This window comes from Pan troglodytes, chromosome 18 (assembly GCF_028858775.2).
Source record: "Pan troglodytes isolate AG18354 chromosome 18, NHGRI_mPanTro3-v2.0_pri, whole genome shotgun sequence".
NCBI lineage: Eukaryota > Metazoa > Chordata > Mammalia > Primates > Hominidae > Pan > Pan troglodytes.
In genome coordinates, this window is record NC_072416.2 from 30340180 (window position 1) to 30367280 (window position 27101).

General features: G+C 50.1%; 1 protein-coding gene across 24 annotated transcripts in view; it reads left to right on the plus strand.

Annotated features, from left to right (window-relative positions):
* Positions 1 to 27101, plus strand: part of KATNIP (katanin interacting protein) — a 230679-nt gene that overhangs the window by 167093 nt on the left and 36485 nt on the right. For all 24 annotated transcript variants that reach the window (XM_063797736.1, XM_063797739.1, XM_054669051.2 and 21 more), the window contains 2 exons: positions 4759 to 4896; positions 23260 to 24139. In XM_063797736.1, the coding sequence (XP_063653806.1) occupies positions 4759 to 4896; positions 23260 to 24139 (1018 nt within the window). The remainder of the gene's footprint in view (positions 1 to 4758; positions 4897 to 23259; positions 24140 to 27101) is intronic.

Here is a 27101-nt window from a genome sequence, read left to right on the forward strand (position 1 = left end):
CTACATTTTGTCGTTTCAAGAATGCTACGTAAATGGAATCATACCATTTACATAGCATTTTTTTTTTTTTGAGACAAAGTCTCACACTGTCGCCCAGGCTGGTGTGCGGTGGGGCGATCTCGGCTCACTGCAACCTCCACCTCCCGGGTTCGAGCGATTCTTCTGCCTCACCCTCCCGAGTGGCTGGGACTACAGGCGGCGCCACCACACCCAGCTAATTTTTGTATTTTTAGTAGAGACAGGGTTTCACTATGTTGGCCCGGCTGGTCTCGAACTCCTGACCTCGTGATCCGCCCACCTCGGCCTCTCAAAGTGCTGGGATTACAGGCGTGAGCCACTGCGCCCAGCCAATTTATGTAGCATTTATGTCATTACCAGAGTTGGTAACCTTTCTGAGACTCACTTTTTTCACTCAGCTTAATGCCCTTGACATCCTTCCAAATTGTTGTGTGTGTCAATAGTTTGTTCCTTTTTAATGCAATAATTTATTAAATTGGAGCTACTTCTGAGGGCAGCGTAGTATCTCCCTGCAGGTTGCTATTCAGTGTTATGTTAATGCTGGAGTTAAAAAGCCACCTTTGGTTTAGGAGTTAGAAAGTTACCTGCTCAGAGAAGCCTGCTTTAACCATTCATTCTAAAATAGCTGTTCCATGGGCCATTAATAATTCTCTCTTATTTTTTTCCTAGAATGTGTCCCTACTTGATTTTTTTTTTTTTCTTGGAAACATTACCTGTTTGCCTTCCCTCATAGCACAGAGCTGCTAGGACCTGGTGGGTCAGGTTCCCTTGCACATGCCCCGGGTCTGGCTCAGCATCAGTCCCCTAGGAGGGACCCTGTACAGTGTTTGTTGGGCAAGTTATGGAGTAGATATGTCAGTGCCTGCTTCCACCCTTTTGCCCTAGCACTTCAGGGCATGCTGATTGCTTTTCTGAATGGCAGCACTGAGATTTCTTTCCTGGAGGATTCTTTTTGTGGCCTCCAGGGCCCGCTTTACCTCCCATACAGAGAGAAATAGAAGCCCCCCAGGAGCAGCACTCAACCAACATTGGGAGTTGGTATTTATACCCCAACTCCCGGGCGCCATTGGTGCAGTCACTCTGAGGCCTGTTCCACCCTGGCTCCCAGATTCCCTGGGGGGATTAAGCTCCAGTTGCCCACAGGAGCAGCTGTCTTGAAAACATACCTTTTATGAGCCACCTTCCCTGCCTTGTCTCACTTCTTCAATCTCCCATTGATATTTTCTGCTCTGTCTAAATAAGCTACTTACATGTGGATCCTTGCCTCAGGGTCTGCTTCTAGTGGAATCCAGAGACAGAATGAATTAATGCATGAAAGATGGAGGTTCGGATCCTCACTCCACCACGTAGGTGCTGCACAACCTTAGGTGATCCCACCCCTCGCTGAGCTTTGGCCTGTTTTGGTCAGTAGCACATGCGTTACAGCAATGCCCACCTCCTGGGGTTTCCAAGTGAAAGAAGCCATGAACCAAGGGCGGTAACAGCAGCATGAAGGCGCCCGATTCCCGTTCTGCTGTATTCCTTACCCCCTGTGTTGGGGAGGGAGGAGCTGCAGACGCTCTGCCTCCTGCCCTGGCACTGAGGGGTTTTCCCAGCATGTGCCAGGTCAGCCCTGGGCAGCTTCCCATCAGCCTTTCTCTCTGAGATCCTGTGTGTGGAGAGAAAACATCAGAAGGCTGGGTTGCTAATGAGGCCCAGAGTTATCCGCAGGTTAATGTTCTTTGACTTTGAACACCACAATTCCCACTTAGCCCTCCTGTTATTCCTCCTGCTGACAGAAATGTGAAGGGAAATCAATTACAGTCCCCTAGCCCACATCTAAGGGTCAGCCATCAGTCTCTTCCTTTGTCAGGCAGCCACAGTGCCCCATTTTAGGCCCCCACTCAGCAAAGGAATGAGACTCACCCGCTGGATTTGGGGATGTGGTTTCTTGACCCCTCGCAGCTGCCCAGAGCACTAGAAGTTCTTGTAGAGCTGGAGAAACTTGCCAGAATAAGTCAGAACCCCTTGAACTCATCGTTCCCCCTTAACAAAAGCCACCTCCTCCCTCCTGAAAGGCACCATTGTCACCGAAACAAGTCCCCTTTGTCCTCTACCGCAGCTGGAGCCTGGGCCTTCCATCTCCTGGGGGCCGATAAAACCCCAGATCAGCCAATCCTCCCTCCCTGGCTCTGTCAAGTAGCAGGCACGTTCCTGGTGACGGGGAGTCTGTTGAGATGTTCTCAAATGCAGGGTGATGCCCCTTTGAGATAAAAGGGACAACTCAGCCAGTGTCAGGCCTGCGGAGGTTGCTTATTGGCAGATGGGACTTGCTGCTGCTGCTCAGCCCCTAAACAAGGACTGCAGACTCAATGCCTACAGGGGCCAGGCCAGGGCAGAAGAGGGAAGCAAGGTGGATGTGAAGCAGTAGGGAGTGGTGGGGACTCTGGAGCCCTGGGAAATGGCGGGCTTCAAGGGCTGCACACTCTTGGCTCCAGGAAACGGCCATCAGGGCTCCTGAGCTGCCATGTCTTCCGAGTCTGCAGAGGGGTCAGAAATCTGGCTGTTTGGAGAAATCTCCCCCCTCCACCACCACCTTTTTTTGAGACAGAGTCTCACTTCATCACCCAGGCTGGAGTGCAGTGGTGCCATCTTGGCTCACTGCAGCCTCCACCTTCCAGGTTCAAGAGATTCTCCTGCCTCAGCCTCCCCAATAGCTGGAATTAGAGGCCCGCCACCATGCCCAACTAAATTTTGTATTTTTTTTTTTCTTTTAGTAGAGACGGGGTTTCACTACGTTGGCCAGGCTGGTCTCGAACTCCTGACCTCAAATGATCCACCCGCCTCGGCCTCTCAAAGTGTTGGGATTACAGGTATGAGCCACTGCACCCAGCCCTTATTTATTTATTTTTTTTTCTTAGAGACAGGGTCTCACTGTGTTGCCCAGGCTGGAGTGCACTGGTACCAAACTCCTGGGCTCAAGCGATCCTACCACTTCAGCCTCCTGAGTAGCCAGAACTATAGGCAAACACTGCCACATCCTGCTAATTTTTAAAATTTTTTTGTAGAGAAAAGGTCTCTCTATATTACTTAGGCTGGTGTCTAACTCCTGGCCTCAAGTGATCCTCCTGCCTCAGCCTCCCAAGTCACTGGGATTAAAGGCATGAGCCACTGCACCTCTCTGAATCCCCCCATTTTTAAATGTTGGCAATGAATTTGTGTTTGCTTTGTTGTTGTTGTTGTTGTTTACACTGGATGAACCAAACAAATACCTGTGTAAGCCAGACCCAGCTTACAATCTCTTCTCTGTTTGTCTGTTTTTGTTTTTTTTTCCTGGAGACGGAGTTTGGAATTCAATGGCACGATCTCAGCCCACTGCAACATCCACCTCACGAGTTCAAGCTATTCTCCTGCCTCAGCCTCCTGAGTAGCTGGGATTACAGGCATGCACCACCACGCCCAGCTAATTTTTGCATTATTAGTAGAGACAGGGTTTCTCCGTGTTGGCCAGGCTGGTCTCGAACTCCTGACCTCAGGTGATCCACCTGCCTCCACCTCCCAAAGTGCTGGGATTACAGACATAAGCCACAGTGCCTGGCCTACAGTCTCCTCCCTAAAGCTTTAATGAAAGGGCAGACATTAGGAGGCACACTCCATGTGTGCGCATTCATGTAGTCATTTATTACACAAAGGGTTTTGTTCTTTTTTTTTTTTTTTTTGGCATCTCCCATGTGCCAAGGAACTATGCTAAAAGCCTAGGATTCTGGAATAACCAGACACAACCCCTTCCCTTGAGCTCACGGCTGAATGGGGGCATGACATGGACGTGAAAAGAGATGATCGTGGGACACCGAGGTAGGCACCAAGCTTGGGGACTGCAAGTAGCCGAGGGCACTTGGATTTAGCTGAATTCCCCAGATTGAGAAGGTTAGGAAGAGAATTGCAAGCAAGCAGAGGCCCAGCCTGTGCCAAGGCACTGGGTCGAGCCAGCGTGGACGCGTTTGGGAGCAGCTGTGAGTTTTGTCCCAATGGAGAGTGAATAGGTATTGTAGAAAGCCAAGAGGAGGCGGCTGGGGCTGAGAAAAGTCCCCTGGTTTGGGTTTTTCCATCTGTACCCAAAGCACTCATGACATGCAATTTTGTCGGTGTGAATGAGAATGACAGCAAGGCGTCTCTGTTCACCTGCCCCTGGGGCCTCCATCGGGGGGAGTCTGCAAACTGAAGCCTCCAAGCTTGGAAACCCTGAAAGGAACAGAATAAATCCCAGGGCTCAGTGCCCTGGCCCTGGCCCAACCAACGCCTGAGCCAGTAGCTTGCTTTCTTTTCTATTTAAAAATTTTAAAAATTCGTCAGGGTTTTACAAAAGAAAATCAAAGGCTCTGTTTGCCAGGTTAATCAAATAGTGTCCCATCCTTCTCTCTAGCGTCTTTCCTCTCCCCCAGCGCTCTCCTCAAAGCCGATTAAGTTGATGAAAATAAAGCCCGCTGCATTTTAAATTCCGTCTGGTTGGCAGATCAGAGGGGTCCGTGTGGCAGCTTTGTGCCGGGGGTGGGATGGGGTCAGTAGCCTGCTGTGAAGTGCCGTCCAGACGGGGTGATCTGAGTCCCCAGCCTGGGTGATGGCAACGGGGCGTCCTGGCTGTCTGCCCTGAGCCCTCACCAGGCCTCTCCTGGTTTTTGTGAGCCAAAGAGCCACTGCCATTTTACTTTGGGGAGAGGCAGAAATGTGCCTAATGATTTCCTTCTCTTGCTGGCCTTCTAGGGCAAGAAAGACTCCTCCCCGTGGACCTGCCCCTTCCACCCACCACTCCAGCTGTTTTTTGTTATTCGAAACACAAGACAGCTGGGGGACTTCCGTCTGGCCAAGATCAAGGTTCGGAATTACTGGACGGCTGATGGCGTAAGTAACAGGTGCTGGTTCCCCACTGGGCAATGGGTTGATGGAAGCACTTAGCAGTTTGCCAATAGCCTGATTCCTAAAGTTGCAAAATGGATACACGGAAGCCCTGCTGGCCTTGTGTGTGCAGCAAGAGCCTGCTGGTAGGTTCACACTGCATTCTCATAGCCCCCAGGGACGGAGCTTCCGGCTGCTGGCGTTGGGAGGTGGTATCAGGCCACCCTTGGGGGAACTGGAAAAATATAAGCTGAGACTCAGTTTTACAGATAAGGAAACAGACACAGAGAGGTTATGTAACTTGCCCCAAGTCACAGCCAGTCAGTGTCAGAATGAGAATGTGAACGCCTGCATTTGGACTCCAGGCCCTTTCTCTTAGCCTTCACTTCTCAAATGTTAACTTGCAGTGACTCATCTGTGGGATCTTGCTAAAATGCAGGTTCTAATTCAGCAGGTCTGGAGCAGGGCCTGAGATTCTGTAGGTCTAGCCAGCTCCCAGGCATCCCAATCTTCCTGTTCTGTGGACCTCACTGTGTCTAGCCAGGCTCTTAACCTCTGACTATTGTGCCCCTCTGGTTCTATTTTTTATTTTTTAAAAGACTAGTCAAGTACAGTAATGAGAAAGGGCGATAGAATGGAAAAAGGAGTTCGATCTGTAACTGACTGTGATCAATTGAGATAACTTGCTACCTTTGGACCCACCACCTCCGGTTGCAGGATCCACACTCTCCTTTCTAACCTCACACTATCTACCCTCATGCTGCTGCCTGTGCCCACACCCTTTCCTTCCTTCTCTGGGCTGTTTTTCATGCACTCATAGTTCTATCAGGGAACTAAATAGTGAGGAAGGACAGGAATTCACTTGGCCTATCTGCCCCTCTTATGGTAGACATAGGGGCAAGAGTTGTACTTTCCTTTCAAATCTGTAAGGGAAGCGATCGTTCAAGTGAGATTATAAATAGGAATGGAGCCTCACCTTCAGTCTTGCTAGAGACATTAGGGAGTGGTGGGGACTATGGCAGACTGGCAAGCCCATGCCCCAGGGAAAAGGAAGGCCACTTTTCAGCTTCAACTAAGGGTTGCTTTGTAGGATACCAGCCAGTTCTGCTAGATCTTCCCAACATGCCCAGTGAGCTGGATATCTGAGTTTTGACATGAGCCTTCCTTATGTGTAAATGTCAGTAGCTAATTTAAGTTCTTTTTAAACCACCATACAATTCAAACAAAACTCTTCTTTGGGCTGGAACTAGCCTGCCCTAGACTGCGTGGAGTGTGGAGAAAGGAGCCCGCCTCAGGCTGGGAGAGATCAGGGAAGGTTCTTGAAGGAACACACACCTGAGCTGTGATGGCAAAGGACAATGGCAGTCAGCCGAGGCAGGAAAGGAGAAAGTGTATCCTGGGTGGAGGGCCCTGCATGTTCACAGGCATGGAGGTGTGAAAGAACACAGCCTCCTAATCGCTCCCTTCAGTCTGTCTCCAGCAGCCACCAGGGAGATCCAATCACACATCTCTGCTGCTTCAAACCCTCAGAGCTTCCCCTTGGCCCAGAGGATCAAGGTCAACCCCCTGAGTGTGACATCAGAGCCTCCTAATCCCCTCACACCAGGCCTTGCCTCTCTCTTGTCAGAATGCAGGCTGCCCTGGCTTTCCATCCCGTGAACATAGTAGTGATACCTTTATCCCTGTCCCCCCCTCCACCCCCATCTCACTCAACTCAGAATGCCCGTCTCTGCCTCATATTCCTGGAAACACAGACGTCACTTTCTCCAGGAAGCCAACCCTGCCCCCTGCCCCCTGCCCCCTGCGCCTTGCGCTTCTCTGGGACCTCATGAACATGTTCCACCATCTCCTGACCAGAATTTATGGCTACGTTCCCAGGCCGCCATGGACCTCTTAAGAGTCATCTCCACCCCTGCCCTAGTGAAAGGAGAAATACGTGGTTGATGAATGAATGAATGAATGAATGAGCTCATGTTCCTAATAATCCATAAGCAGTTGTGTTATCCTTACTGATATCCAGTTGAGAGGATAGGAGAGGCTAGGTGGCTTGCACGAGACCACATGGCAGGTTGGAGGCAGAGCGGGGAACCTAGTCCCAGAGAGGCAGTCCTCCCTTCCTCCCTTCCTCCCTCTCTCCTTCCCATCCTCCCTTCCTGAGCTGCTTCTTGCTAGTTCTGCCACCCACCAGCTGTCCATCCACCTAGTGATCACATCGTGAGCACCTGTGATCACATCGTGAGCACCTGTCAGTTGCGAGGCACCTCGAGTCAGGAAACTAACAGGACAGGCAGCCCCAGCCAGCTATGTGTACGCACAGTGCTGCCCAGAGCTTTCTCTGATTTCTGATCGTTGAGGTTGTTTGTTTGCTTGTTTGTTTTTAAACAAACATCTGAAGTTTAAACTTGAGAAAAAGAAGGCCAAGCCACTGGGAACTTGGCGGAAATTTCTCTGGGCATGTCTCCGCTTGCCAGCCCTGGCCTCTTGTGTGCTCAGAGGCTGACCCTCAGACCCCGGAATGCAGCCCCAGCCCACATAGCCATGGCACACTACGAGCATCTGGGGTCGTGTCCTCTCATTCCAAGTCCCACTCAGTGCTTCCTGGCAGGTGGCCATCGGCACCCTCTTCTGGAATGGGCAATGGAACAATGCCAGCTGCCCGCGCCTGTGCCCTGCAGCTCGGCCCTGTCACTGAATATATATCTCAGGGCAAGGAAAGCAGATTTTCTGTGCAGGATTACAACAAAGATAAGCTTCATCCCTTTTGGCCAGGGCCTGCCTTTCTTCTTTAACCTATGCTCAGCCTTCCTTGTGCTTATAGAATTGTTTAAAAAGGCACAGGGTCTTAAGAGTCCCTCAGGAGCATGGGGTGTCATCATGGGTGCTTGGGGGAGCTGTTGGCTGCAGGGATTTGAGAGCCGAGGTCTTTCCACACCCAGGGTGGAGTGTGGAGGACTGCGGTTCCTGCCAGGGCACCGCTTATGTAACACACACCCATCTGTTGCCAGAATTTACCAGGAGCAGAAAAGCGCAAACAAATGCAGCTGCAGGTTGGTTTGATTTAATATTCTCCAGAGGATGCTATTACTGTGTGTTTTAGAGGAGATAAAATGAGAGTTTATAGGAAATATAGCTCGGCCTGGTAGACAAGGCTTGTTAATACAGTGTTTTGTGTATGGGAATCTGAAGAAGAAAAGTTAAATGTGGGCAGCTAATCCAACCAGGGCTTATTTAGAACGGAAGAAAGGAAGGGACTAGAAAAAGGGGAGTGTCTTTTATTGGGAAATGTGCTGCCTGTGAAATCCTCATGCTAGCATTTATGGGCTCCTTTCCCCCTAACTTAGTGATGCTGTAAGTGTCAGCTGGGCCAGAGGAGAGGGATGGGAGAGGTGAAGTGAGGACGTGGAGGCTGCACCACCACTACAGCAGTGCACAGAAGGCAGCACACAGATGCCTCTACTTGTGACAGCTGCCATTTATTGAATGCCGCAGGTATCAGGCACGTATAGGCACCCTGTGGGCACTCAGTAAATATTCAATGCATGAATGAATAACTGAACAAATGAATCATCTCAATTAACCCCCAGTGATCCTATGAGGCAGGTGGTGGTATTTCCCATCTTATAGACGAAGAAGCCAGAACTTAGGACAGTGAGATCCCAGATGGCAAATCGGCTGTGTCTCTTTTGCCAACTCGGATGGGAAACAGCTTGCTGGAGTGCCGTCCTGAGAAAGATCTGGAACTTTCTTTCTGGTTCATCGAGGAAAGGGTGTGATGATTGATCAGCCACGTCTGCCGTGGGCTCAGGCGGATGTGATAACATGTGTGTCGTATCTTTTGGTGTTCCCCAGATTAAGTGACTTGCCCAGCTAGCAGGTGGTAAGAGACAAAGCCGGGAAGGGAAATTTGAGGTCCGCTTGTCTTTCTCTGGTTTTTCACAGCACTGCTTCTCCTGCAGAGTGGCATCTGTTGGGAGGAAGAAACTGGTAGTCTCCCTTCTATAGTAGGTAATAACTCATCCAAAAAGTGGGCTTCCAGCAGCTCCCCATGGTCCATCTGTTTGCCTTTATAATAGTCATGTTAGTTATGTGTGACAGTACAGATAAGCACACCATCCCCATCATCACCCACAGCGTCACCACGCAAGTGCCGCCTCCAGCCTGGTCACACCAGGAAGTGGGACAGCAGTGAGCATCCAGGCAGGACAGGCACCCAGGGTATATTTTATATACAGAAAGGCACTCGTTAAATTGTTTTTGATAAATGAATGCTACATTTCCCCAGGGGCATGTTTCTGTGACATGTCATGTGGTCTAGGCCAGGGGTCCCCAGCCCCCAGGCCACAGACCAGTACCAGTCTGTGGCCTGTTAGGAACCAGACTGCACAGTAGGAGGTGAGCACTGGATGAGCCGGCATGACCACCTGAGCTCTGCCTCCTGTCAGATCAGCAGCGGCATGAGATTCTCATAGGCATGGGAACCCTACTGGGAATTGCACATGCGAAGGATCTAGGCTGCACGCTCCTTATGAGAATCTAATGCCTGATGATCTGAGATGGAACAGTTTCATCCCAAAACCATCCCCACCCCTGCCACCATCCATGGGAAAATTATCTTCCACAAAACCAGTCCCTGGTGCCCAAAAGGTTGGGGACCGCTGGTGTAGGCCACCGCTGCTTGCTAGAACTTTCTGTGATGGTAGACATGTCCTGTATCTGCCCTGTTTGGTACAGTAATCACTAGACACAGGTGGCTGTTGAGAATTTCACAAGCAGCTAGTGCCACTGAGACACTGACTGCACTTTACATTGTAATTAATTAATTTTAGTTTTAAGTAGCCACACGTGGCTGGTGACTACATAGGGGACCACATGAGTCTCAGTGCTGAGAGTACAGTGGTGAACAAATAGACAAGGCCCTGTCCCCTCTGTTGGGGAAGGGACAATAAACAAGGATACAACGAATAATGTGATTTCAGGTCACACTAAGTGTTCCGAAGACAATAACACAGGACAGTGAACGAGGGCCACAGGGAGGAGGAGGCTGGGCTGCTTGGAGCCAGGTGGCCAGAGGCCTTCCCCGAGCTCAGTGATGACCAGGAGCAGCCATGGGGCATCTGTGGGAAGGGCATTCCCCACAGGGCACAGCAGGAGCAAAGGCCCTGCGGCAGGAGTTTGAGGACTGTGGTTTGGCCAAGTGGCTGGAGCATGGGGAACAAGGAGTGTCATGAGAGGTCCCAGAGGGAGGTGGGGACCAGATCCTGTGGGCCAGCAGGTTTGGATCTGATTCGGAGACAGGCAGAATATAGTATGGTCAGAGCCAGCCCATCTGAGACCATGTGGCCTGGGGCAGGTTACGTCACATCTGTATACCTCAGCTTTATCTGAAAATGGGATATTGTCCAGTGAATGCGTGTAAAGTGCTCTGAATCATTCCTTGGCCTCCCGCCCTCTGTACAAGGGTCAGCTATTAGTGTCATCGCCGGAGGCTTGTTAGCAGGGTGACGTGATCTGATGGAGGATGTTTGTTTGTTTGTTTGTTTGTTTGTTTTTCTAGACAGTCTCTCTCTGTTGCCCAGGCTGGAGTGCAGTGGCGTGATCATGGCTCACTGTAGCCTCGACCTCCTGGGCTCAAGCGTTCCTCCCACCTCAGCCTCCCAAGTAGCTGGGACTCCAGGTGTGCACACCACACACAGCTAGTTTTTTTATTTTTTGTAGAGATAGGCTGGTCTCAAACTCTTGACCTCAAGTCATCCTCCCGCCTCAGCTTCCCAAAGTGCTGGGATTACAGGCGTGAGCCACCACGCCCGGTCCTGATTGAGGAATTTAAAAGACTACTCTGGTTGATTTGGAGAATGGATCAGGGGGCAGAGGGAGCCCTGAGAGAGGAGGCTCAAGGCATAGAACAGCCTAAGAACAGCCTCGCTGAAGATGGTGGTGGCCTGGATGAGGGTGTCAGTACTCTTGGGGTGCACTTTAGGTGGACTCAACTCATCCTATGACCATTTGCATTTTCAGCAATGCCTTTTTCTGGAAAGAAGTTTTCAAATGAATGCAAAAGTGAAGAGATTAGTTCAGTAATGAGGCGTGTATCCATCACCTGCTTCAATAATTACAAACATTCTGCTATTGTTGTTTCATGTATCCCCTTAACATTTGAAAGTAAATTGTAGCTATCACACTATTTCACTCATAAATCCTCCAGTATACATCTCTAACAAAAAAAGTTTGTTTGTTTATTTTTCTGTAACCTTGATGGCACTATCGTGCATGGCCATAATTAATTATCATGCTCTGATACCCACTTCATATTTAAACATTCCTAATTCTCTCAAAATTGTTTCTTTTACACTTGGTTTGTTTGGATCTGATACAAACCAAGACCAAACATGTCAATGACTTGGAAGTCAAAGATGTAACCTTCATTTGGTCACCCGAGTCAGTGCGGCCTGATGGCTCTGCCCCATGGCAGGGTCTGGGCACTATGGGGGCCCGGGAAGTATGACGGGCATCTTAGCAAGGCAACTGGTGGAAAGGGGACTGACCCCGTTGCATGGGAAGCTTCCTGAGCTGTGGGCCTCAGGCTTGGTCTAGGCCACTGCCAATGGCCAGAGGGCGCTTTCCGTTGGGTGGGATGCAGTGAGTATAGTCTGTGGGCAGAGTCCTCACTCAGGTAGGTACAGGCACGGTAGCCATGAGAGTTCCAAGAGGGTCAGCTTTAAAGCGGGTCCCCAGCCAGCAGGGGAAGGAGAGGTGAACAGAGAATTCAGCCTTTATTTATTTGTTTATTTATTTAGAGACAGTCTCGCTTTGTCACCCAGGCTGGAGTGCAGTGGCCTGATCTCAGCTCACGGCAAACTCTACCCCCTGGGTTCAAGCAGTTCTCCTGCCTCAACCTCCTGAGTTGCTGGGACTACTGGCACGCACCACCATGCCCAGCTAATTTTCGTATTTTCAGTAGAGATGGGTTTTGCCATGTTGGCCAGGCTGGTCTCAAACTCCTGACCTCAAGTGATCCACTTGCCTCAGCCTCCCAAAGTGCTGGGATTTACAGGCATGAACCACTCGGCCCAGCCACATTCAGCCTTTAAAGAGAGCAGCCCCACAAGAACACTGGGATTCAGAGCCAGGCTCTACTCCTAAAGAGAATGAAAGTGGACTCAGAGCCAGCATGGAAGCTGAGACCCATGTCCTGTGCTGTGCAGAGCAAGTGGGCGGGCTGCAGCTGGAAGTAGGCAGAGGCCTGGGCAGGGGAGGGCTGCTCACCCAGGTGTAAGTGCTGACTGGTGCAGCAGGAGAAATCACAGATTGTCTGGAGGGTGGAGCTTCCCACCTGCCTCCTGCCAGGACTGACTCAGTAGCTGAGCCTGTTGATTGGAGTTCTCAGTAGCAGGGCTATTTTATCAGCCAGGATTCTCTTGGTACCAAAGGACAGAAAACCCAATTAAAACTGGGTTAATCACACAATAGAAGTCTTTGGCTCATGTAAGAGAAGACGCTGGGTGGCTGGCTTTAGGTATGGTGGCATCCAGGAGTTCACATGATGTCATCAGGAATCTGCCTCCCTCCATCACTTAGCTCTCTTCTCCTCTGTGCTGGCCTCATCCTCAGTTTCCACGTGGTAGCCCCCAATGGCATCAGGTTCATGCTTATTTCAGCAGCCCCCGCAGAAAGAGACTGTCCTCATGAAAGCTGCAATCTAGCGCCCGTTATTGGTCAGACCTGCATTGCTACCTGGGGTGGGCCCACATTATCCACATGAGGTGAAATTAAGAGAAGGTTGGATTTTCAATGGGAAATTGAAGTGCTGCCTCTAAAAGGAGGAAAAATCACCAGGGAAGATAGAAAATCATATCCACCCTAAGTCCTTTTTCTTTTTCTCTAAGAACATAGGAGTCACATGCTGTTGAATTTATTCATCAGCTTCCAAACTTAAACCTTCCTTGACACTTAACCACATATCAAAGCTGCAGGCCTGACCACTGGATCGCTATTTCTGGCCTTTCTTACTGCGAATGCACACTACTCCCACTTGGCACACCCAAACCCTGCCTGTCTGTCCACCCACACCAGGCTTCCTTCTCCACTTCCTTTTTCTGTCCGCGCCAGCTCCTGGCTCACAACTTTGATCCTCTGACTTCCCTTTGCCCCTCACTGTCAGGCATCTCTAAGTCCTACCAGTTCTATTTCCAAAACTAGTCTCCTTCCCAATCCAGCTCGTCCCTCCCCTTCTGCCTGTTGCTGCATGATACCTCATTCCCGTGTATCCCCATCCTTCCCTCCACTGCTCATGGGCTCAGTCCCTCCTCTCATCAGCAGAGGTTTGTCAGTTGCCCCAAGCCCAGGCGTTGTGCTAGGAATCAGCACTGATACGCTGCCTGCCCCTGCGAGCTCATGCCCAGGCAGGGGAGGCCCAGGGGCCCTGCAGTGAAGGGGATGAGCCCAGGGCCTCCCAGCTGCAGAATGCTTCAGGGGAGCAGCCATGACTCACAGCTGTCGCAGCCTCCCAGAGCATCCTGAGAAGAAGGCTGAACACAGGCTGTGCACTGGTTACCAGATGCAGTTCACAGGTAGACTTCCACTGGATCACATGATGTTTTCAAAATTATTTGAATTAATAGCCAACATTTTAAAATTGGGAGGTTTTGCATGAAAATATGAATTTTTTTGCTTTTTTTTTTGAGAAACTAGAAGATCCCACATTTACACCTGGAAACTTGAGTGGAGCTGAGTCACAGCGACACCATTGTCCTTTCACTCCATTGCCTGTCTCATTTGCAGTACTTGTCTGGACCCTGAATGTGTTTGCATTGGTGACTTCCACCACTCCCTGACCCCAAAATCTGGCTGTCTGGCTCTTTCGTGCTTATACAGCTTTGACCTCCCACTGGCCCCCATAAAACTCTTCTCTCCTCTCTGCCTTAGCTCCTGCCATCCCCAGAGCCTGGAATACCTGACCCGTCTTGTTACAAACCTGCCTTTCAAAACACTGAGGTTCGGCTTAAACCTGACTTCACAAACAAGCCTCCCCATACCCCTAGCCTGCCTTAGGCCCCTTGTGGGGGTCTCCAGCGACACCCTTCCTGGCATCAAATCCCTGCTTCCTGAGGGTGTTCTTAGGGTTCTGTGCTTCTGATGTACAAACAGGCACCCCCGGCCAAGTCTGCCCTGCAGTGTGTTTGGTTTGGTCCTCACAGTGTTTACAGCTTCTGAATTGTTTAATGACAACATTTGGAAATTGGCTTTTGATGACCTGGCAAATATTCCCTCTCTTTCATCCACTGGCTGGAGCTGAATGCTCCCTGCTTCCTCTGGACTTGAGAGTATACATCTTTCAGCTCACAGACCCCCCGTGGCTGCGGTGCCACTAGCATTTGAGCATGCGACCCCTTCACCTACAGCTGGTTGTGAACTCTTCAAGGCGAGGACCCTGGCTTGCTTCCTTTGCATCCCACACAGGCCAGGACCCCCCGCCCCCCACCAAAAGACCCCCATACAGTATGGGCTGCATTGAATAAAGTTGCAAGAATTGCATGCCAGGGCCTCAACCCAAACTTAGCAGAGTTTTGACCTCAGTATGCATGGGGCTCCTCCTATGGCTGCTGCCAACCTCTGGCAGAAACAGGGGGATTGCCGCACTGGGCCCTGCAGCGCAGTGTCTCTGAGCCAGGCCAACCTTGAGCAGCCAGCCTCGACGGGTCTATATACATTTAGGTGCAGTACATTAGGTACAAGACATGAGGGTGGCTCCTGTTTCTTGCATATGTGGCAAGCGGTATTTAAAGCGCTTTACATAAATCAGCTCATTTATTCTGCACAGCAGTCCTATGAGACAGGTACTGCAGTTACCAGCTCCATTTTACAGATGGGGAAACTGAGATACAGAAAGGCAGAGCAACTTGCTGACGATCACATGACTACCAGGCAGTCTGGTGCCCATTTCACGGCCCTGTCTTTCTTTTTCTTTTCTTTTTTTTTTTGAGACAGAGTCTTGCTCTGTTCCCCAGCTGGAGTACAGTGGAGTGATCTCGGCCCACTGCAACCTCCACCTCCTGGGTTCAAGCGATTCTCCTGCCTCAGCCTCCTAAGTAGCTGGGATTACATGTGTGTGCCCCTACACAGGGCTAATTTTTTTGTATTTTTAGTAGAGATGGGATTTCACCATGTTGGCCAGGCTGGTCTCAAACTCCTGACCTCAGGTTATCCACCCACCTTGGCCTCCCAAAGTGCTGGGATTACAGGCATGAGTTACTGCGCCTGGCACAGCCCTGCCTTTCTATAGAGCGACCGTTGTCACTGGAGAGCCAGGCCCTGCAGGAGGGCAGCCATTACTCCACATGTTAGCGCCGACCCGGTATTGCCACACAGCCTAAATTTTTCAACAGAGGCCAGAAATGCACTTTGTTATGTGAAAGCTCCCAATTTGTAAATATTACTAATAATTCTAAAATTCTTAAATGCTTGGTGAGCTAAACGAGCATGATTTCAGCCAGAGGACCACCAGTGTGTGAACTAATCAGATCCCATCCACGTTTGTCATCCTGAGTCTGTGATGCTGGGTGGGACACAGCATGGTCTTCCCAGAGTGTGGCTTATAGTAGGTGTTTGTTAAATGTCTCAGTGTCTTACCATCTTCTTCTGTCCCTTCGAGGAAATTAAATTTCATATCACAGAGAATGGTGTTCATTGGCCTTCCTCCCAAGGGACACGTAAAAGACCATGAATGAAAGTCACTTCCCAATGAAACCAGAACTCCCTGTAAGTTTAGTCCCCAGAGCAAGACCTCAAGACAGATAGGAATAGCCCTTTCCCCTGTCCTTGAAGGTCTTGCCTCCTGGGGAGGACAAGCATGTGTCTGTGGACAATTGGCTAAGCAGTAGGTGCAGAGAACCAGGTTGCAAGCCCAACCCCGAAACCTCAGAGGAAGACGCAAGTCAACCAGAGTCAGGGAGGAGGGGGAGACAGGGAGGGCCAGGGGCTCCCTGGAGGAGTCAGCCCTTGAGCCAGGTCCTAAAGTGTGTGTGGCAGCACTCTGGGTGACAGCACCTCACTCCCCCATAGCCCTCCATATCTCGATAGACCTACAGTTAGGATAAAAGCAGTGAGTCTGGGAGACAAACCCTAAACCCCTGGCCCAGAACCTCTGGCTCCTTCCCATGCTGGAGCCAGCACTTCCGGGCAAAGAGCTAGGAAGGACAGCAACCCACGCTTTTGCTCTGCAGAGGTGCCAGTAAATGTTCCCAGCCAATGACACAACTCCCAGAGTGTGGGATGCCTGCAGTATGGGCTCCCTGGGCTGTGCCTGAAGTCCAGCCAGTGCACATCTGGGCCGACTCCAGTTGTGTCGCCATGCCAAGGCTCCATTTGCCTTAACGGACCCACCTTGGCGTGTAGTTTTTGGGCCTAGCCAATGCTTCATTCCAGATGTTTGTTCTCAGGTTGTATTGGCTGTGCCAAAGGCAGGTGCTCATCTCTGGGGAAAGTGGCTTAAGATGCTAAAGCCCACAGCTCTGCTTCACTGTTGCCACAGTGGAACCGTGCCGCCATGAATCTTTGTTGGGCAGTTGTGTGTTCATTGCAAGAGACATGCCATTCTACACTGGGGCCAGGGATGAAAGTGGCCTTGCTGAGTTAATTAATCACTTAGATTGAAATAATATTAATATTGTATTAAAAATGCATTACAGTTTCAGCACAGTTGATTCTCACCAACTGTAAAGAAGGAAGATAAGGGCAAAATGTGGGCCAGGAAAGGTGTTCCCATTAACTACAAACCAGCCACAGAGTTTCAAAGTGTCCTTTTCAAAATCCATTGCAAAGGGTGTTTGAGGCAGCATGAACAAAAGGCATAAAAATAACTCTAGTTAAAGAAGGAAAAAAAATATTCACACCAAGGAAACAAGAAGGACACACACACACACACACACACGCAGAGAGAGAGACAGGGTTCTAAAGGTTAAGGTTAAGACATTCGGCAGGAAGGAATTTCATCGTGCACTTCCTGGAAGAAGACAGAACAAGGGAGAAAGAGCCTGGGGTTAAAGCCCTGACGACTGGAGGGGGAGGAAGCAGGCTGGTTCTTGAGGAGAGAAAGGATTTTCCCCCTGGATCCTTTCGTAAAGATGTCCTTTATACAGAGCTGCACTGAGGGGGCGCAGAGGAATCCAGACTCGCAGAATCTTCCATCCTGTTTTCCTCATGGGGCAGATGTGACTCTCATACAGCCTCTAAGCACACCCTTGTGGTATAATGACACTTATGCGGTATATACGTAAATATGTAGAAAAATGTCTTGAAGAACTGGAACCCACACACATACGCACACCCACCACCCAGTGGAGGTGGAGGTGGGGGCTGGGGTGGGGTAGGAGACAGTTAGTCTATAAGGACTTATTTATTATTATTATTATTATTTTCTTTTTTGAGACAGAGTTTCCCTCTTTTGCCCAGGCTGGAGTACAGTGGCACAATCTCGGCTCACTGCCACCTCTGCCTTCTAGTTTCAAGTAATTCTCCCGCCTCAGCCTCTCCAGTAGCTGAGATTATAGGCGCCTGCCACCATGCCTGGCTAATTTTTGTATTTTTAATAGAGACAGGTTTCTGGCACCTCTGCAGAGCGGTCTCAAATTCCTGACCTCGTGATCCACCTGCCTCAGCCTCCCAAAGTGTTGGGATTACAGATGTGAGCCACTGCGCCTGGCCCATAGGGACTTATTTAAAAAAAAAAAAAAAGGCCAGGTGCAGTGGTTCATGCCTGTAATCCCAGCACTTTGGGAGGGCGAGGTGGACGGATCACCTGAGGTCAGGAGTTTGAGACCAGTCTGGCCAACATGGTGAAACCCCATCTCTACTAAAAATACAAAAAATAGCCGGGCGTAGTGGCGTGCCTGTAATCCCAGCTACTCGGGAGGCTGAGGCACGAGAATCGCTTGAACCTGGGAGGCAAAGATTGCAGTAAGCTGAGATCACACCACTGCACTCCAGCCTGGGTGACAGAGAGAGACGTCTCAAAAAATAAAAATAAAAATTTAGAAAAGGGTAGGGGCTCAGAGCTCCACCGGTACAGGTGCTCCTAACAGTGGCTAGGCTAGCATGGGCCAGGACTGTGGCTTTCTTGGAATCTAGCTTGACCCACAGAAAGATGGTGGTTAAGACCTTAGCATGCCAGCCATAGTGGCTTACCACATACCAGCTGTGTGACCTTGGGGAAGGCATGTGCCTCAGTTTCTCCATCCATAAGATGGGGCCCTAATGCTTCCCTTGCAGGATTGTTCTGAGGATGGCATAGGACAAGGCAGTCTGTTATCCTTTAAACAGAATATCCAGAGAAGTGACTAATATTCCCTATGGGGACCCCACTCTGGTGATCCTTGGGCCACATCTGCCCATGAATGTGGCTTGTTTGGCCTGCAGAGTGCTGGAAACCTTTCAGAGCTCAGAGCTGCCAGGCAGGGTACGACCCTCCCACCTCCCTGTGACCCCTGCATACCACTGATTTCCACCTGAGCCCACTCCTCTCTTACAAGCCTGACCCCTGCCTCCGCCTGCTTCCCTCTCTCAGTTCCCTCTCCGCCAGACGTCTTGGTGGGAACAGGGCTGGAGGTCAGATGGGCTCTGGACTGGGGAAGGAAGATGGGTGGCCATGTTGTGGAAGCCGGCCACCCTATTAGGAAAGCTAGGATGCCCACCTTGTGACTGTGCTGGACTAGATGGTTTCCCCATCACCCACTACCTCTTTAAAGGAAGGTGTTTCTGTCTCACCAGATATCCCTGTGGCAGTACTTTTGCAGAACCAGTCATTGAAAACTGCCCATGCTGTCCTCAAATAGCTGTTCCCCGGTGAATTCACAGCACACACTTGCTCTGTGCCTCTGCTAAACAGAGAATCCATCCATATAAGCATGTAAAAGAGTGCTTTGAGAATCGACTTTTCTGACAGTCGGCAAATGGTAGCCTGCCATCTGCAATTGGAGGATTGAAGCCGAGTTCCTGTGGCGTAACGCAGGCCGGACAGTTCTCCTTCTAAATTGCTGCAGAAACCTCTGTAACTCAGTGATCCTGAAATTTGTTAGCTCCTACTCACCTAGCTTTCAGGAAGGCTAAGAAGGGGTTAGTATAGGTGAACATCTCCAGGGTCTCAGATTCCGTCTCCCAAGAGCAGATCAGAAGCCAAGGCAACACGGGAAATAAACGATCTGGAGGTGAAACCCACAGGCCGCCGCTTTTCTGATCAGGTTCATTCTTAGAGCACTGTTGAGACAGCAGTGCTGTTCAGGAGAGAAAACCCATGTTTATTCATTTGCTATTCCAAAGTTATTTATTTATTTATTTATTTATTTATTTATTTATTTATTTTGAGACGGAGCTTCACTGTCGTCACCCAGGCTGGAGTACAATGGCACGATCTCAGCTCACTGCAACCTCCCCCTCCCAGGTTCAAGTGATTCTCCTGCCTCAGCCTCCCGAGTAGCTGGGATTACAGGCTCACGCCATCATGCCTGGCTAATTTTTGTATTTTTAGTAGAGACGGGGTTTCATCATGTTGGCCAGACTGGTCTCGAACTCCTGACCTCAGGTGATCCATCCACCTCGGCCTACCAAAGTGTTGGGATTACAGGCATGAGCCACTGTGCCTGGCCCAAAAATAATTGTTGGGTGGCTACAATGTGCCCTTGGACAAGACGGGCAGGGCTTCGGCTGTCTTGGAGCCTAACTTTGAGTGGGAAAAACAATAAATAAGTTAAAAGCTGATAAGCAAGACCATTCAGAGACTAAAAGGAGATAAAACAGGGCAATAAGATAAAGAGGGGACCGATGAGGTGGGGCTGCCCTAGAGGTGTGTTCACTGAAGGTCCTGAACAGAAGAAGGAGCAAGGCTGTGGGCATCTGGGGCAGAACACGCCAGGCAAGTGCACAGACTCTAAGGCAGGAGGAACAGGCTGAGCCATATCAAGGAATCGAGGCAAGCGCCAGGAGCCGGAGTCAGAGAGGTCAGCAGGCACCCCTGAAGGGGAGTAGGATTTCTTGTCAGTGCCATAGGAAGTCACTGGGCAGCTTTAAGCAGGAGGCTCCCATGATCTGATTTCAGTTGTTAAAAAAAGACTCACTGCTGTGTGGAAAATGAAGTGAGTGCAGGGTTTGGGGGAGACAGCCCAGAGTGGAGGCAGAGAGACCAACTAGGAGGCGATGGTGGTGTCTCTGGGGGAGACCCTGGTGGCCCAGGCAGCAGCACACGCGGGCAAGGAGGTCAGCTCCAGGGCGTGTTCTGGAGAGAGAGCCGAGGGACGTGCCCACATACTGGATATGAGTGAGAAAGTGAGAGGGGACGAGGGGACGGCAAGCTTTTTAGCAACCGCTCGAATGATGGACCCATTTTTAAGATAGTTTAAGACTAAGTGTGGAGAAAGTGATTTCAGAATTCTGTTTCAGGCACACCAGGCACATTGACTCACACCTGTAATCCCAGCGCTTTGGGAGGCCAAGGCAGGAGGATCCCTTGAGCCCAGGGGCTCAAGACCAGCCTGGACAACATAGTGAGACCCCGTCTCTACAAAAAAAAATTTATTTTAATTAGCTGGTCGTGGTGACGTGCACCTGTAGTCCCAGCTATCCAGGATGCTGAGATGGGAGGGTCACTTGAGCCCAGAAATTCAGGTTGCAGTGAACCCTGATCGAGCCACTGTAACGCCAGCCTGGGCAACAGAGCAAGACCTTGTCTCTTAAAAAAAAAGAGAGCATTCTGTTTTGGGCATTTTATATTGGAATTCCTGTTAGATATCCAGGAAGAGAGGCCAAGCAGTCACTTGGGGCTTGGTGGAGAGGTCAGAGTTGGAGATGAAAATAACTGGGAGCCTGGGACCTGAATGAGACCACCTGGAGAGCAAGGGAAGAGCACTCGGGAGGCCTAGGACTGAGCCCTGGGCAGCCTAGTCGTTCAAAGTGCAGCCGAAGAAAAGGAAGCAACCCAGGAGTCGGGCAGGCTCAGTCAGCGAGGCAGGAGGAAAGCCAGGTGGGTGCAGAGCCACACAAGCCCCAGGGAGGAAAGTCATCGCAAAGGAGGGGAAGCTGCCGAGTACTGCCGAGCCGCCACACCCACCCACTCCTAGGAGAAATTCCTATTGCGTATGGCAGTCAGCTGGACCCTGTAATTTACTTTAGGAACCAGACACTTCTGAGAGTCATTAGTAATGACACCAGGATAACAGATATAAATCAGAATTGTCCCAGACAAACTAGGATGGCCCGTCACCCTGGTTACAGGTGCCCGGGCCAGGTGGGTTCCATGTGGAGGTGGAGGCAGAAGCCCAACGGGAGGAGGAACAAGGGGTAGTGGGAGGAGGAGCCCACGGGGACAGTGACACTCAGAGATTCACTGACGGGGTGACGGACAGATCATGAGGGGGGCCCTGCAATGGAATATTCCTTAGCAGTAGAAAGGAAAGGAACTATCAGTTCCCATAACACAGGTGAATCTCAGAGCAGTTATGGTGACTGAAAGAGCCGAGCAAAAAAGACTACATGCAACATGATTCCTTTATGTAAACATTCCAGAAAGGACGATCAGTATATAGGGAGGGACCATAACTGGGTGGTTGCCTGGAGCCAGGGAAGGAGGAAGGGGAGACAGGGGTTACCAAGGGGCACGAGGAAACCTTAGGGGTGATAGGTACATTTGTTCTCTTGAGTGTGATGGCTTCATTGGCGTAGACACATGTTAAAACTTATCAAGCTGTACCCGTTAAATATGCACAGTTTATTGTATGGGGTGTGTATTCTATTCCTCGATAAAGCTGGAAAAAGAGTTTTGCTGTAAAGAGGATGACACAAGTGGAACAGTAGTAGGAGATGTGATTTTATCTTAAGCATGGAAGGAAGAGAGTTGAACCTGCGTGACATAGGGGCATTTAGGCTGGCAGTGAGAGAGGAGAGCGAGGTGGGGATCATTTGTGAAGGTTACTGTATGTCATGTGGAGAGCTTTGGAATTTATCCCATCATCGGCGTGGTTCTGCACCCCGTCGTGTGAAGAAATCATCCGGAGAACTTGTTCTGAGTCCAGAAGTTACCTACAGGCTGCCTTGAGGCAGTGGTCCTCACACGGCATCCTCCTGGCTCCCTTCCAACTGCAGCTGCCGTGAACATGGGACAGTCCCCGCATGTGGACAGTGCCCTGCCTCAGGTGCTCGTGGGGTGCTCTGCCGTGGGAGCACACTCAGCTCGTGCATGTGTTGGGGCATCAGTGCCCCGAGGGCAGCCTTCAACAAGCAGTGGATAAATGTCCCAGTCTTGGAGAGACATTTGCGACATGCATTTAAGCAGAAGACTCCCATGATCTGATTTCAGTTAAAAAAAAACTCACTGCTGCATAGAAAATGAAGTGTGAGTGCAGGGATTTGGAGGAGACACCGCAGAGTGGAAGCAGAGAGACCAATTAGGAGGCGGCAGTGGTGTCTCTGGCAGAGACCCTGGTGGCCTGGGCAAGGAAGGCAGCAGCACATTCCAGGTAAAGAGGTCAGACCCAGGAAGTGTTCTGGAGAGAGAGGCGAGGGACAGCTGGCGGATTGGATGGGCAAGTGAGAAAGAGAGGGATCAAGGGGGCCACGAGATTTTTGGCCACTGCTTCAGTGATGGAGCCATTTTTAAGATAGGTGAAGACTAGGGTTGGGGAAAGTGAGATCTTGGAGTGCCGCAGAGGGCCCCCGTGGGAAGGAGCACCAGTTGGCCACAGCAGTGACCAGCTCAAAAAAACTGGGTTTTTCCTTTTTCCTGCCCTATCTTGCTTTCCCATTTCCTCTTGGAATCACCTGCCAAATACTCGACTTGCACCCGAGTCCTTGTCTCAGCCTCTGCTTTTACGGTCTCCCAATTATGATGCCCACGGAGGCCAGGAAAGCTGTTTTGTAAGCACTCCAGGCTTTTCGACGCAGATGGTCTCAGGAACTGAACTTTAAAGAACACTGCTATAGGCTGTGAAAAAACATGAAGGATTTCACACAGGGGAATGACTGGACAGATTTGCTCTGGTAGGAAATGAACTCTGGTGGCAATGTGAAGTCCAAGTTAAAGTAGCAAGAGACAGGAAGCAGGGAGACCAATTAGTAGGCTATTACGAATGTCCCGACAGGAGGTAATGATGACGAAGGCAGCGATTGAGGCCGTCTCTTTGTGAAAGTCCTTTGATTTATAGAGTATGTAGCGGTTCGCACAGAAATGAGACCAAGCCTAGTTTCACACCCCCAGCACTGTGGTTTTCAAAAGCTTGCATTTCTAGCATTTCACATTTTCTTTTCTTTTTTTGGTATCTTCGACTTCCAAAATTTCATACATCAGTCTGATGCTATGCATCTTCACTTTGTTAAATCTTATGGTTTCAGGATCTTGACATTGGTGCCAAGAACGTGAAGCTTTACGTCAACAGAAACCTCATCTTCAATGGCAAGTTAGACAAAGGAGATAGGGAGGCCCCAGCTGACCACAGCATCCTGGTTGACCAGAAGAACGAGAAGAGCGAGCAACTAGAGGAGGCCATGAACGCTCACTCGGAAGAAAGCAAAGGCACCCATGAGATGGCTGGTGCCAGCGGGGACAAGGAGCTTGGTCTCGGTTGCTCACCGCCAGCTGAAACATTAGCGGATGCAAAGCTTTCTTCACAAGGAAATGTGTCTGGCAAAAGAAAGAATTCTGCTAATTGCAGGAAAGACAGTTTGTCCCAGTTAGAGGAATATTTGAGACTGTCGGCAGCCCCCACTTCGATGGGTGACATGCCCAGTGCTCCTGCCACTTCCCCACCTGTGAAGTGCCCTCCTGTCCATGAGGAGCCCTCTCTCATCCAACAACTGGAAAACCTCATGGGCAGAAAAATCTGTGAGCCACCCGGGAAAACCCCATCCTGGTTACAACCTTCTCCCACCGGGAAGGACAGGAAGCAGGGAGGCAGGAAGCCAAAACCCCTCTGGCTTAGTCCCGAGAAGCCCCTGGCCTGGAAGGGCAGGCTCCCATCAGACGATGTCATCGGTGAGGGTCCCGGAGAGACCGAGGCCAGGGATAAAGGCCTACGGCATGAGCCAGGGTGGGGGACCAGCCGGAGTGTCAACACCAAGGAGAGACCCCAGAGGGCAACCACCAAAGTCCACAGTGATGACTCAGACATCTTTAACCAGCCCCCCAACAGAGAGCGCCCTGCTAGTGGGAGGAGGGGCTCAAGGAAGGATGCTGGCAGCAGTAGTCATGGGGACGACCAGCCAGCCAGCAGAGGTAAGCTCCAAAGAGCAGCCCGACTTGGGCATCATCATCCCAGCGCCTCTAATTGGCATGAAGCCAGTTAGCTCCCTGGACCTCAGTTTCCTTATCTGCACAACAAGATGGTTGTTCTCAACTAAGGGTCACAAAATCACTGTCTCAGGGGCCAAAGAGATGCATAAATGAGTGAAATGGGCAAGACACATTTTGCATGGTAAATTCATAGATGTATTTGTCATTGCCACCAAGGTATGTCCCTTTGCCCATTTTTCTTGCAACACATGGCTTTTCCAAGCCATTTTCCAAAAGACTTTGTTCTCCTGCCTTTCATAGAGACATCGGTCTCTAGTCACTTCACTTTATCCTTAACTGTACTGTTAGAAAAATAGCTGGGTACAGTGGCCAGGCCTGTAATCCCAGCACTTTGGGAGGCTTAGGTAGGAGGATCGCTTGAGCCAAGGAGGTCGAGGCTATGGTGAGCCATGATTGCGCCACTGCACTCCAGCCTGGGTGACACAGCGAGACTCTGTCTCAAAGAAAAAAAAGAAAAAATAATAACACAAGTGTGATGATGCATAGCAATTGACACTTGCCTGAGTGTTGGAAGTGGCACAGGGAATAGTGAGGACTTTGGCAATTTGGAGACCATAAGCCCACCCACAGGGCGGCTGCCACTCCACTCAGGTTTCTAATAAGCATTTAGGAGTGCAAGGCCAGGCCGGGCGCAATGGCTCACACCTGTAATCCCAGCACTTTGGGAGGCCAAGGCGGGCAGATAACCTGAGGCCAGGAGTTCGAGACCAGCCTGGCCAACATGGTAAAACCCTGACTCTACTAAAAATACAAAAATTAGCCAGGCATGGTGGTGCGTTCCAGTAATCCCAGCTACTTGGGAGGCTGAGGCAGGAGGATCACTTGAACCTAGGAGGTGGAGGCTACAGTGATCCAAAATTGTGCCACTGCACTCCAGCCTGGGCAAGAGAGTGAGACTCCATCTCAAAAAAAAATAATGAATGCAAGGCCACTGTACCAGACCTCCCCTTTACTTTTTTCAAGAGAAACCAGAAATGTTTCTTATTTTTTGACTTTGGCAACTGATTGAGATTATTTTTAAACTACTGTATATGTCAGAAAAAAAAAAAGGCACATCTGCTGGCAGGACTCACCCTGAGAGCTTTGTGAATTTTGCAGTAGATGATTAGATGATCTTCAAGGGCATTCCTGATTATGAAAGGAGAGCCCATCAAGGCAGGGAGTCTCAGTATTTGCACTCACACTTGGCTCCTGGAGAGTACGGATAGCAGCTAGGAGTCAAACCATTGAATCCAAACTCAGCCGCTTACAGACCTGGGACCTCTAGCCAGGCACTCAACTCTCTGGGCCTCAGTGTTTTCATCTGTAAAATGGTTATGACTTCCCCACCCAGTGTGGCAAGGAAAGAATGAGATGATGGCTTCCAAATAGCAACACTGAGCCTGTGACATGATGAGTGCTCGGTGAGTAGTAGTCGTTATTTCACCACTAGCTTGGACGAGGTCCTTTTCCATCCACAGAACACTCAGGCCTGCCATGCCAGGGCTCACCCCTAGAGCCTCTGGATTTAACCCCACCCCATACCACGTGGGAGCACAAACCCTGGAGCCAGGCTGCCTGGGCATGTATCCTGGCTCCATCACCTCCAACCCACACCTCGGGCAGGTTCTGAAACCCTGCTGAGCCTGTTTCCTCCTCTGTAAAATGACACTAATAATACATGGGGTGCTGGGAGAATAAATGAGATCATACTTGTGGGGCATTTAACACAGTGCCTGGCACACAGGAGCCCCCAAGAGATATTAGCTATTCTGTCATCATCATCACCCTCTCTGTGATGCTGCCTCTTGGTGAAATATCTATGCAAAGCCAAGGCATGCATTTTTTTTTCTAGTTTTCTTTTCTTTTTTTCTTTTTTTTAACTTTTATTTTGGGTTCTGGGGTACATGTGCAGGATGTGCAGGTTTGTTACATAGGTGAATGTGTGCCATGGTGGTTTGCTGCACCTATCAACCCGTCACCTAGGTATTAAGGCCAGCATGCATTAGCTATTTTTCCTAATGCTCTCCCTCCTCCCACTACACCCCCCAACAGGCCACAGTGTGTGATGTTCCCTTCCCTGTGTCCATGTGTTCTCGTAGTTCAGCTCCCACTTTTATGTAAGAACATGTGGTGTTTGGTTTTCTGTTCCTGCATTAGTTTACTGAGGATAACAGCTTCTGCCTACCTCCATGTCCCTGCAAAGGACATGATCTTGTTCCTTTTTATGGCTGTATAGTATTCCATGGTGTATATGTACCACATTTTCTTTATCCAGTCTATCATTGATGGGTATTTGGGTTAATTACATGTCTTAATGCATGCATTTTTTTAATGATTCAAATCGGCATCTTCTGTATTAGGGAGTGTCTAGCAGATATACCCCTGACATGTCACTTAGGGTACAGGAACAAGTTCCTCAGACTCCAAGTGTTATCCTGGACAGAGCTGCCTCCTCTGATTCCCCAGCCTTACAAATTTTTGCTGCTAACCCCTTCTGAGACTTAACACTGAGGCTCAGTCAGTGTCAGGAGGAGGGTAAGGTGGAAAGAAAGAGTTGAGGAGCTCTCTGAGGGCAGGCGCCTGGCTCATGGCAGGTCCTCCACAGTGTGGGAGGGCCATTGTAAAAAAGAACTGCAGTGACCAGGTGCACAGCATGCTCGTGGTAAGCCAGGCTCTGGTCCAGGCACGTTACCCAAATAACCTCCCAACAGACTCATTTTACAGATAAAGGGAACATGAGATTGAAGTAATGTTTTTCAGGTCACATAGACAGTAAGGGTTAAAGCAGGACTGGAACCCGCACAGATCAGCTCTACCATACATGTTTCCAAACATTACCCTATAGTAGTCACGGCCTATGGTCACAGCCATCATCACCCACCTGCCCCGGGAAAGCCAGGCC